General features: G+C 37.4%; 1 protein-coding gene across 1 annotated transcript in view; it reads left to right on the top strand.

Moving 5' to 3' along the window:
• The window catches only part of LOC120422461 (transcription factor SOX-10), a 39,741-nt gene that overhangs the window by 14,703 nt on the left and 11,300 nt on the right, over positions 1-13,738 (top strand). The window contains exon 2 of the mRNA XM_039585904.2: positions 10,400-10,546. Coding sequence (XP_039441838.1) covers positions 10,400-10,546 — 147 coding nt within the window. The remainder of the gene's footprint in view (positions 1-10,399; positions 10,547-13,738) is intronic.

Here is a 13,738-nt window from a genome sequence, read left to right on the forward strand (position 1 = left end):
CCACGCCACTTGAAATCCGAGCCACGCAGCAGCGAACAAACAAGTGGTAGAGGACTCTATTATTACGGGTGGTGAGGAGGCAAGAAAAAAAAGGCAACATCATCATGCTCAATGCACCACCGCTTTGGGATAGGTCAATGATTTCTCGATGAACCACTTGAGTCGGTGTGTCACAGGAACCTTATGAGCTCCGTGGATACAAGATATTTTAAGTGGATAATTGTGACGGGAAAAGTTGACACAACATTAGTAGTTTTTTCACTTTGAGGAACTCACTTAGAATTTGAATTTCTTTATAACATTTAAAGCAGTCATCTAGTACCGCTAAACTGCATGACTGTGCATTAATCAACTTGAAAATTAAAGTAACTTTTTGTCGAATTTCGGTCACATTCAAATCAGTTGCTCCGAGATCCTCGCAATAAAATGTTAAAACCTGTTTATTGGAAAGATGCTGCAGCGCACGCGGTCCCAACTTTATTATTTTTCACACTTCCATAAGAAATTTCAAATATTTACCGACGCTTTTTGCCTGCCCCAGACACCTCAAGCTGTCCGGAGAAGATTGCGGTGAAGATGGCAATATATTCAGCAAAATTGATCTCGGTTGGTAATTAGCTACCGGGGTTTAAACTGTAAGTAAGAAAATTGAATTGAAAATTTTATAAATTAAGAAAGTTAATGGTGCATGAACTTGACTGAACCTGTAAACGTTATTAAGAATTTAAACAAATAAAAAAAAAAAAAAATAAATAATAATTTTAGCAAGAAAGATTTGGTAACATGACTAAAGTTATGGAGTGAAACGTTTAAAATTGAACTTAAATGTTATAATCATTCATTAGTCTTTTTGGAGCTTTGATAATGTTAGGGCTGATTGGAAATTTTCATAATTTTTCTACTTGATCACAAACGTTTCTTTTTTTGTAATTGATTTTTTTTAAATGAGTTTTTTACAATACGATCTTCGTCACAAAGTGATGAGATGTCATAGTTGCATGATCCGTTTTGCAAATAGTTCCTCGGATCTCTCGAATAGTCGTTTCTGCATGCAGAAAAGGCCGAAATTTGAGTAAAAACAGAGATTTTTTTCGAGCTTTTAGTTTTCAATCAAAGTAGGCTTCTTTTGAGTCAAAATATGACACTGCTTTTTGGGCTTCTTGTGAAATTTTAGCCAAATCGGTGCCGATTTGTTGAAGAGTAGAATAAAATTACAATTCTTTGATGATTTTAGATTTGAATTACAAATTTTACTCAAAAATGGCCCATTTTGTTCTACAAAACCGCCAAATCTGCACAAGAAGCCCAAAAAGAAGCCTACTTTGTTTGGAAACTAAAAACCCAATTTTTATTAATTTCCTGCAAGGCCAAAATCTAATAACCCCTAGGTCGATAGTTTTCCAAGAATGGATTTTGCTCAAATTGCGGCTACTAGGCTGATTTTTCATACAGAATCGACCACTAAATGTTCTGATCGATTCGATGAACTTTTAGTAAAAGAGATCACGATAATATCGTGCACTTGTGATCTACAGTCCAGACTCGATCATACGAAATTTCGATTATCCGAAGGCTTGTACGGGATTTCGAATAATCGAATCACGAACAAATATTTTTTGTGTTTTTTTTTCTTACTTTTAACATCAAATTCGAGTTCTGTGACCCCATTTTAGTCAAATTTCAATGGTTAATTGCCTATAAAATTACCGGCATTTTGGCCGCCATCTTGGATTCAAAATCTCTAAATCACATTGCACTGAAATAAAAAAAAGTACCAAATTCCTAAATTCTAGGAATTTTGGCTCTTTTTCTTATTAAGTAATCCAAAAAACCAAATTACTAAATAAGAAAAGGAGCAAAAATTCCTAGGATTTAGGAATTTGATACTTTTTTTTTATTTCAGTGTAGAGTAGTTAAGGGGTCATACTAAAACTCAGAAATCAAAAATAAGACAACGAAAGTATTTTTTTTTTTCAATTATCCTAAGTGAAGCCCTTCGGATAATCGAGTCTGGACTGTATAAATTTTTGTGTCTGTCACTTTTCATTTAGAAAAACAGTACGTTTTTCATAAATCAAAAAATATTCTAGAAATTGGAAAGGCTGCCAAATGAATTCATTGTCTGTGTTTAAGTTTTGTCATAAAAAAATATCAAAACATTATTTTCAAAATGGTAATTCTGCGTTATGCCAAAATTATTGTTTTATAATAGTTTCACAGTCTCGATCATCCGTAGTTACGATTATTCTGTGTTTTCCCAGGAAACTTTATAAAATCAAATCATAAACAAAATATGTCTTCTTGTTCTTCTTCTTCTTTTTAAGATAAAAATCGATTTCGTCAAATTTGAATGGCTGATTGCCTGTTATTCGTTACACGCAGAATAATATTTTACACGATCGTTTAGGTTTTTATGAGGTTTGATTTAACAAATATTGTGTTGAATTTAATAAAATAAAATTACGCTGAGCCAAAACTTGACATTTTCAATTTAACAAAACTTTTTTGTTGTTTTGGTAAAGTTTCTTTGACGTTTAGCACTGATTCCAAAAAATTATAATAAAAATAAAAAATAAAACGATTCAAATATGCCTTATTTTTCTGCGTGTACGTGATTCGATCATAATAATTACCTTTTTTGACAGGATTGCTGTCGTGGCTTTGCTGTGGGCAAATGTATCGCTACTAGGGGACCCTAAATCGGGACTAGACTGGTTTTACGTATCTAAACGAACATTTGCCTATTAGCCTAGCCAAATATGGTTGCCAGGTATGTCCAGCCATCTTTGACCAGTCTTCTTTTTGAGAGTCCTTAAATACACTCAACCTCCGGTGGTTGGTCACTTTTTCGTTTGACACTATTTTAGTTTGTACCCCGTTGGTTGGTCAAAGTCAAACTAGAAAGTGACGAACTGTCACTTTTTACACGGCGCTCACGCACACTATCAAAACAAACGTTTGGTAGTGTGTGTGAACTCCGTGTAAAAGGGGTGTCAAACTAAAAAGTGACCCCGTTCGTTTGACAACAGTTGGTGTCGAACCATCGGGGTTTGAGTGTATTTTCACACAATGCCTTCTACAAGTTAGTTACAATACCCTACACGTATTGATACTTTTTGGTAACAATTTTCCAATTCCTTATAAAGTTATGAAAATCATAATTAATCATCATTGTCAACCAGTAAGTCAATGATAGCTACCAAAAATTGTATAACTTTTGATACAAATTTGAATTCGATCAAAAATTTCTTCAGGGCCTTCAAGAATCGTACAACTGGCATATGCTGATTAATTTGTAACAAAAATTCGTAAAATTGAAGTAAATACAGAGTATTTCAGAGTGATAATCAATTTTCTTTTAAAATTGTTGACGGCTTCACCTTAAGTTATCTTGAAACACGCAATTGAGTATAATATCCATGTCTTATTTTTTGCTTGTAAAATCAAAATTACAAAAAAGAAAAAAAAAATTACACCATGGGTAAACAAATACCATAAAATCATAGCCCACCGCACAATGTGGGAGGTTTCGCGACATTTCAGTTTGAAGAAAAACCTTCAAAAGTTGCCACATCATGTCCACGAACCCGGGCACGCGCTATTAGATTTCAGCCGTTTTTATTCCAAGTCATCCAACATTCCTCCACCATTGTAAAAGGGTAAAAAAAACGCGAGCCTCTTTAGTTAGGACACCTCTCGTTATCTATCTTTCTTTCAAATCGCCATCGCCGAGATGATTAACGTTTTAATAGATTGAAATGTTGGTACTACGGGCGGCTCGATTTGTGCGGCGGTTCGGGAATTGATTAGAGGTAACCTTTGGAGGAATGTTTAGAGTTTTGCCTTTTTTGTTATTTCTCTCTAAACATTTAAGGTTCAAAGTTGATTTGAGAAGAGCGCCGCCGCCGCGCAGAGAAAAGTCAAGCTGCAATTAACGCACAATTCTGTCAATATTTACCATTCCCATAGTGGTGGTTGTGACGATGTCGTTACAACTGAGGTGATGCCGCGGTTTCGTCCCTAATTAGGGTGAAGTTATCCGGCGTGACCGCACAGGCACCTGCCTGCATCCTAAGCAAATAAAGATTCGGTGAATTCAGGCGACGAACTCGCTCTTGCATGGTGTCTGCTTGTTGTGAAATGTCATTTTTGGCAGTTTTTATAGTTTGTGAATCCATGTTTACATAATGTGCTGGTTCAATGTCACTCTTCATTAAGGTAACGTGACCTCCGACTCCCGAACTGTCAAAATTCAATGTTATTCTCAAAAAAAAAGCAGTCACCCTGCTCAACTTCTTATCACTTCCACGAAAAAAATGACGGCAATTTGTAGGTAATTTGGCTACATCCGCCAACGCAGCTTCCCCGTTTCTGTTTGTATATTTCTTTCTAAGAACTCGCCGTCAACTTCCGTTCCGTTAGATTCCGGCCTGGCCAACCGGTCACACGCGGCCCCACCTGAACTTGTTTGACCAAGTGCCGCAGACACTACACCCTTCAATGAATGGCAAGCATCATTTGCATAAAAATGAGAAGATCGGAAAAATAAAAGATGCTCCATTCATTCATAAGTTCGGACGTGCTGGCAACATTAAGGTGAAGTCGCCGCCGCCGTGAACCACTTTTTTTTCGGGAAGATTCTCCAAACAGAAGCGCCCCACCAAGACACACATAACGTCAAAGCATGCCACGAGGAGTTTGACATTCTGTTCACGGCCCGCAACAGAATTGACGGTATTGATTCGGAGCGTGTATTGTTGTGGTTGGGTTTTGTTTACATCGGGGATGTCAAGTTTTTTTTTTCGGGTGATGCCGGCGGCATCAGCATCCAAAGACAAACAGGCCGACGCCCCGGTAAACAACAGTAAATTGCGTAATTCAGATGCAAATCGGAACAAATATAGAGATGTCACCGGTATTGGGTTGCAGGCTTCTTTGAGGTCTCCGAATTCGGAGGTGTCTGGTGCGGAAATTGAGAGCGTTGATGACAGGAACTGATAAAATAGGAACGTGGGAAATTGACATCAATACTCGCTTACTTTTTCAAAAGTACATAGGAAACCCAATGGCGCATTGGTTGTTTTGAAAAAGTAATCTGGAATAAAGCTTTCTAATCCAGGTGAAAAAAATAATTTAACCCAAAAATGACGAACTTCTCGTCAGGAGTCCTGATGCAAACAATGAGCTGTCACTGTGACGTAGATGAAAGTCGGCTAGCGTTTAACATTTTTGCCTAGCTCGCTGATTTCCTCAAATGATAAAACAAACATTTTCGTTTAAATTTTACAGGGCCCCGGCGAAGGCCTGATATAAGCTACCGAACAACATTGGCAATATGGCGTCGTTTGTTTACCAACATGAGATTGTTTGTGGACGAACCAAACCAATCTTTTTTTGTTAAATTTTCTATAATCGTTGTGTACTAATTTTAAAGTCATACATAATAAACAAAATTAAGTTAAATTCTAGAACAGAAAAAATATATTTTTTTTCAATTTAAACCGCTTTCATCGCAATTCTAAGCAAGATTACGCAACAAATCATCGTGCCTTTAGTTTATCTTACCAGTTTGCTTTAGATTGTTGTTTAAATTATGAAATTTAGCATAAATTAAGATATTTTGAAAAATTTCCAACTTCAGCCATGTGCAACAATTTCCATTTCACCCGTGCGGGAAACTGATAATGGGGTAATTCATGCGTTCCAGACTGTCAAAATTCCAAAACGTCACGCGAATCTTCGGTTTGCCGCTGTTGTTTCTGTATGACGTTTCGAGGCGAGGCCCTGAAATTTTACCAAAACTATTATAGTTTATTGTTTTTATTCCATAATATCGTAATTTGTGTTGCCCCGCAAATGAACCAGATCGATTCCCAGTTGTGAATGCTTCAGAAATTAATATCATCAGAAATTCTTGACATGAAGTTTGCAGACAAACTGATAAGTTCAATAAGAACAGTAAATCGAATTTAATATAATAAAATTAAGTACTTTCACTATTTTTTTTGTATATTAAAAAAAATATAAAAAAGTTTAAAAAATTATACTTCCGCTTGAATTTTGGAAATTCCCGGGAAATTTATATATTCCCCGGGAAACGGAAAATATATTTTTTTCCAGGAATTACCAAGAAAATTGGACAAACTACTGTTGTCTCAATGCACTAAATGTTTCCCGATTCACCCCAGATGATGCTCATGCGTAAATTACGTGAATGTGTAAATAAGTTTTTCCATACAAAATGAGTAAGTGAATATGTGTCATTTCTTATTGATTTGGTGTCTTCGGCAAAGTTGTAGGTTATGATTGGGACTTTTCAGAAAAAAAGGTACATGGAAAAAAATCCTTTTTTAACTTTTTAAACTAACAATGAAATTCCCTAAATATGTTTGTATTTTTCTATTTTCGAAATTTTATGATATGTTTCAAGGGACTAGAAGACATCTTGTAAGCCTTTCTTTATATCTCGTGACGGAGGGGCGGTACGACCCCTTGCATTTTCGAACATTCGAAAAAATACATGTTTTACAATAATTTGCAGCCTAAAATGGTGATGATTTCGAAATTTGGTGTCAATGGGACTTTTATGTAAAATTGGATCCCTGATTTGATAGCGTACTAAAAATTCCAAAAAAACGTATTTTACATAAAAAAATACAAAAATAGTTTTAATAATTGTGCCATTTTACGTCACTCAAGGGGAAATTTAATGTACTTTTGGAATTTACAATAACACAAAAGAGTATTTTTTCATTTTAAAATTTCGTGTTTTTTAAAACTTTGTAGGGTTATTTAGAGCGTAAAAATATTCTACAGGCTTGTAAAGGAGACAATTACAAAAATTTAGATCTGCAAACATAAGGGGTTTACACGAAGAGTGGTTGTGGCAACTTTTTCTGATTTCGTGTGAGTTGGCGAAGAATTACCCAGATATGAATTTTTTGAATCAAAAACAGTGTTTTTAGAAAATACCGGTATTCTTGACAAACAAAAATTAAAGATCATTTTTTAAAGCAAAATTGAATTTTCAATCGAGAAGTACTTTATAATTTTATCGGTTTTCATTGTAAAAAACTGAAACTCTTGCGAAATTTTCTGATCTTTTCAATGGTGAGGCTGTATCTCAGAAACTAATGGCCCGATTTTCAAAATTCCAGACAAAACATTGTAGGCAATTTTCCCAGCTTTTCATGAATAATTTTTCAGAGGAGCTTAACTTTTTTAAATAATGTTTTGAACCGAAGAAATTCTAAAAAATGAAAATTTATTCCAAAATTAAGTTTTAACTTGAAAACGGCACATTTAATCAAAACAATTGTAAATTACTTTTGGTTGCAAATACGATTTTGCTTAAAAAAATGTTTTCAAATATTTGCCCAGATTTTTAATATTAAAAAAAGCTATTTAAAAAATCATATCTAGAGTTTTTTTTTTGAAGGTTCTATACTGCCCTTGATCGCATAAATGTCCCATGTGGATTTTCATCACTTTTGAGTTATTTTACTGTTGCTGTTTTTGCATATGGGACATTTATGCGAATATGGGCAGTAACTCTTGATATCTTCTAAACAAAATTTTGCACCATCACGTGGCTCAAAATATGTCTTTTTTAGGGGAAATATACCCATTTAAATCAGTCTAAGCCGTTCGACCGATTCTCATTACTTTTGCAGTATTCCGCTATTAAATCAACATTTTCATATACATCAACAATGGAGAGTTGCTTGCTCACTATTATTTGAGCTATTTGTTACTTTGGAACAGTCAAAAACACTTTATGAAAGCTGTAATCCATGATCAAAGTGCAGAGTGGTAATACAAATAGGCTGAGAAATGGTATATTTCCCCTAGTCCCCTAAAACATGTCAAAAAAATTAAACTTAGGGACCATCAAAAAAAAATCTATGGACATAAACCTATAAAACCCCATAGATAATAGGACTTTTTTCAAAAAAAACTCTACAATTTTTTATTAAAGTCCTTTTCATTCTGGCAACACTGCCAAATGATATCAATACACTCCCCCCGGTATTTAGTAAGTCACTTTGTCGTTTTACACTTTTTAGTGTGGTTGGTTTGACAAAGTCAAACTACAAAGTGACAAACTGTCACTTTTTACACGGTGCTCACGCACACTATCAAATCAAACTAAAAAAAGGGGTGAAAAACTAAAAAGTGACCCGTTCGTTTGACAACAGTTGGTGTCAAACGGTTTGAGTGTATGAATCACATAATTGGGTCCTAAAATGAAGCTTAGATTGCTGATAATATTGTTTACAGCGATAAAGCTTATTTTTCTGAGTATAATGACCCTTTGAACGACCACAAACAGTTTAAAATGGATTTTTAAATCAATTTTGAAAAATTAACCTCGTGGTCCTTCTTGACAGAAAAGTTCCTACTTGACAGCTCGTTCCAAGGGGACCATAGTTGATCCATCGAAAAAATGTTGTCTTGTTATAATTTTTTTTTGCATTAAAATGAAAAAAAAGTAATCAGAAATGGTTTTGATCGTGATTTTTACCGTTGTACATAAAAATTGACATAGGGCTTTAGTACCCAATTGGGTCTCAAAATTAAGCCTAAATTTGTGATTTTATTGTTCACAACGTTAGAGCATATTTTTCTGAGTACAATGACCCTTTGTACGACTGCAAAGGATTTTACTTCGTGGCCCTTCTTGACAGAAAAGGTTCTACTTGACAACTCGTTTCAAGGGGAACATGGTTTTTCCTTCGAAAAAATGTTGTCCTGTCAATTTATTTTTTTGCCTAAAAACAAAAAAAAAGATCAGAAAAGGTTTTTAAAATTTACATAGGGCTTTACTGCCCATGTTCGCATAAATGTCCCATATGCAATAACTGCAAGTTGAGAAAAACGCATTTGAAGTTTGTCCCATACATAAGGCTACGTGTTAAATTTTCGCGAAAAAACTGGATTTCCTCCTGATATCTAGAACAAAGTACTGGATGTTATAGGCTCTTTCGAAAGAGCACACCATTTTAAACCAAACTGCATCAATAACTCGAAATCGATGAAAATGCATATGGGACATTCATGCGATCAGGGGCAGTTTAGGACCCTATTATGAGAAAGGCAACAACCACCTTCAGGTGGATTTACTAACGTTTTTGTTTTCTTATGACTTTTACGAGGTATTGTGGGGTAATTCACAAATCACATTAAAATTGATGGGCGCCAGAAGTTCCAAATGATTTCATTTTCCTGGAAAACTACTTCAACCATTATTCAGCAAAAAAAAGCTGAATCATGCCTGCAATCAAAAATCTCCTAGTTGGCAACACTGTCCTGCGAACACGTGCACCAACGACCATCGCGTCACCGCGGGACCACAAAACCCAGCGCGAGGTTTGGCTTCGATTCAGTTCACTGCGAATTAAATGTTTGCGATCGCAATCGAAGCATTGCGCCGCTCTCGGCACTTAATTAGTGCACTTTTCTTTGCCAGTTCTGACGGATTTCCACGCACACACTCACCTAATGATGACGCCTTCAAAATTGTTGCGTTTAGTTTGCTAATTATTTTGCGCGACTAAAAATACAGCTTGCAGCAGCTTCGACACCTTTGCACCAATTTTAACGTTTTAATGAGTGAAAGTGCGAATTTAGTTTTGCGTGCGTGTTTTTTTGGGTTTTAAAAATAATACGCTACGGATTTGTGGTCCACTGGGCGCAAGTTTCAGATGTAAACAAACCCTGGTCAGCTGTCATTTTCGAGGGGGGTGGCACATTTGTTTTGATTTCGTTTGGTGATGCGCTGAACATCAAGACGTCAAATTATAGGAGGTTTGCTGTAATTAAATTTTGAATGTTTTTTTTTTTTCGCATAAATTCTGCCATTTGTAGTCTGACAGCTGACGGATCCATCATAGCGCAATTTTCCTAACACACACAAACATAAACAAACAACCACTCGAATCCGTGGACTGCTGAGTTATGCCAGATGCTTAGGTCAAGATACTAAGCCTGCTTGGACCACGTTGAGATTAAACAGCCGGGTCGCGTCTAACCCAGAACTATTCGCACACGGACAGGCCTCCGGGTCTCTGGGTAATGGAAAACATATGATCTGCTGCCGGCGAAGGAGGTCTCTCGCTTGAAGGGGTACCAAATGGCCCCAAATGGCGACAAGACATCCAATACGGTTCGCGGAATGTGACTGCTTGCCGGAGGCAAGCGGATTTATTTGATATTTAATATTTTTTGCGCGCTCTCGTCAACGATATCTTGCTCCTAAGGAGATCTTAATTACAAGTTTTTTTTTGCTTCACTCTCTTTTAGTTTACTCCATCCAGAACGACTAATTAAGCGCGGATCCCACTCATAAACATACACACACAGATGCAAATTTACTTATTAGCCATTTGTTTACTTCCAGATCGCCGACAGATAAGAAGAAAAATCACATCAAACGGCCGATGAACGCGTTCATGGTCTGGGCCCAGGCCGCCCGCCGTGAAATGTCCAAACAGGAGCCCAAGCTGCAAAACTCCGAGATCAGCAAGGATTTGGGCAAGATGTGGAAGTGAGTAGAGTTCCTTAACACTAATACATAAGTGAAATGGCGTGTGCGCGCTGAGCGCAACGCGCGTCACCAATACATGCTTACTTTGGACGCGTCGCATTGCAGTCGGCGAATTTGAGTTGAGTTGAAGTTGTGACAGTTGCTTGCAACCCGGTAAAAAATAGAAATGTTTACCAGCTGTAGGGCCGACATCCACGTAAAATGTAGATCTTTGTTAAGTAACATTAATTTTGATCTGCCCAAAATAATTTTCACGCAATTTGCAAAACAATGCTTATAAAGCTATGCTGATCTAAATTTTTGTTATAAAAATCTTGTTTCCCTTGCAGTTCTAAAGAAGGCAACAAAAAGAAGACATTAAAAATCTTTGCAAACATAACAACTATCTGCAAAAGCAAGCTTGTTGCTGGCCATTGCCCCACAAACATTTTTTCTGCAAAACTGACCAATGTAAACAAACTCCCTGGACGACGCGTGCTCCATTTAAAAACTTTTTGCTCTTCTTCCTTTTTTTCGCACAACCCATAGATTAGACTATGTGTATCGTAGCAGTTGTGTAAACAGAAGCAGATGTTAGCAGCGGAAGCTTGCAATGTTTAGAAGGTTAGAGGATCCAGGGTGTTGTCTCTGGGGAGCATAATTCGAGCCCATTTTTTCATCAGGGCTTATCAGTTTAATTCGTAGAATTATTGTTGCATAAATTGGTAGGATGCAATTGAAGAATCAAAATTCACGTGAATTTCAATAAATCAAAATTTTGTTATCACAACAAAAACTGGTGCTAAACCAGTAGCAAATCACGCGTCACAAAAAAACGACTAAGCTGCTCCACAATCAGCTGACAGCAAGTTCCGGCTAATTGCTAGTCGATGGTGATGGCTGCTTCCTCCAAATGACCAGTAGCATAGGGTGAACATCCCTGTTTAAATATTGCTTCAATCGCCATTATTCAACAAAAATAATTGAAATTTGTTTGAAATCAATTTAAAAAAATCATAAAAAGTCCCAATATTGGTACCATTACCCTATACTTGCAATTTTTTTTCCTCTCTTGTCCAAGATAGCGCTGGGCTTGAACTCGAATCGGCAAATCGAATTCTGACGAGGTGGTCGTGGGCCATTAATTTTGCATCTTAAATTGAATGCAATACAAGGCTAATTACTCATCAAATGTGCATGCACCACATTTTTAAATACTGTAAAGCCGCAGCACCTCCTCTTGTGAGAGTAAAAGGAGATGCAAAAAAAAAAAACAAAAAAAATGGAGGTGGACCCAACCCAAGTCGACGGAGGTGAGTTATGGCGTCGGTAATTGGAGCGTTGAGAGTCGGATGAGATTGAACTCCAGAGTTTTTTTTTGAAAAGGTCCTATAAGCTATTGTCTTTCATATGTTTATAGGACCTAATCAAAAAAATGTCGAGAACTGTAAGCTTATAATTATGAGTTATATGTTGGCAGCGATTTGCGTTTTAGGGGTGGAATAAGATTTATAATCTGAACCTCAAACAAAAAAGGGTCAAGTTTTTTTTTTGTATTTTAACAATTAAAAAATAAAAATTTTCATTTTGTTAATTTAATTTTGAGCAGCAATTCTCTACACAGCTAAAAAAAAATAGTAATCCAGCTGCGTGTAAAAGGCCTGGGTGTAAAATAAATATTGCATTTTTTTATGTAATTTTATGCGATTTTACACCCTGAAATATGTAGCCCATTAGTATGGGAAACCTACTTGACCGAAATGACAAGCTCATATATGCGATTATCCTTACAGTTTTTCATCGGTCTGATGGCCGAGTGGGCTAAGGCGCCAGTCCTTACTATTGGTGCTGGGTTTGAATCCCGTCGGATGCAACTTTTTTTTGTGTTTGCAAAAATTGTACATGCAGTGTGAAATATAAAGTGTTTATTTTGACGAAGGTGATGTGCATGCTTTTGCATGCGATTTTACCATCGGATTTTTTGCTGTGTACGGGGGTACCGTAGGGACCCCAAATAGGGAGACAGGTCGATGTGAATTTGACGTACCCAAATAGACGCAAGTTTGACGTATCCAAACGAGCATTCGCCTTTACGCCCAGCAAAACTTGGCAGTGTTGGCAAGCACAAAACATACATTGCCAGATTGATTTAGCAAAGTCTGGCCATTCTCTCTATTTAGGGTCTCTAGGGTAGCAGGCCTACTTGATTTACATGGCAGGTGGTACTTGCCTACAAGAAGGTTGAGAATCGCTGATCTAACGTCATGATTCGAAATCCGGACACTTGGTAGCATATCATTTTTGTTATAGCTGGCAAAAAATCATGTAACAGTCGATTTCAAGAGAATGCATGCAAAATATGTCTTTTCTAACCATTTTTAATCAGAATTACTCCGTGTACGCACGAGTGCAAGCAGCAGTCAAGTGCTCAGTGCTCCATCGTTTTTTCGAAATTTTTCGCCGTAATTTACCGTGATTAGCCGCGAGTTTGCTCCAACAGCATGCCAAGGGCCGGCCGTGGCCGTGGCAGTTCGAGTGCGGCCTCGAAAAACCCGCGAAGTTCGTCTACCGGCCGTGTGCAAAAAGGTAAACAAACCAACGCCGCGTCGACCGCCATCGCGCCGGGGAGTGTGTGCGCCAAAGGATTTGACCCCAAGTTTTACACCCTAATTACCGTGTCCAGGGCCGCAGCCCTATAAGGCTCCGTTCAGCTACTTCCGGCAATCCGTCGACCGATGGCGCTTCAACATCCGCCAACATTCCCACCAGTAACAAGTTCGCGAGACTGAGTGACGAGGAAAGCAACAACAACAACACCGACGGTAGCACTACACTCAAAACTAAAGTTACCGGTTGAAAGGGTTTAAAGTATCCTTTTAAACGGTAACCGAGCTCTACCCTTTGCAAAAGGGTACAGATTACCCTTTTCAAAGGGTGAAAACCACCCTTTGAAATCACTTCGCTGGCTTTACCCTTTCAAAAGGGTACTTTCTTTACTGCAAGCGATGACTGCGCCGCCCTGCGTTTAAAAATCGGAACTAGCTTTTGTTTTGAACTTGTCAGATCTTGTTCGTGTCATCGCGTGTAAACTTTTTCAGTTTGCCGGAACTGTTCCGGACTAAGTTCGCCAGAACCAGAACCAAACTCATCAACGACGAACAAAACGCTGACAGCATCACGTCGGAGTTTATTGAGCCGACTGCTTCCATCCCG

Source organism: Culex pipiens, chromosome 1 (genome assembly GCF_016801865.2).
Source record: "Culex pipiens pallens isolate TS chromosome 1, TS_CPP_V2, whole genome shotgun sequence".
In the NCBI taxonomy this organism is placed as follows: Eukaryota; Metazoa; Arthropoda; class Insecta; order Diptera; family Culicidae; genus Culex; species Culex pipiens.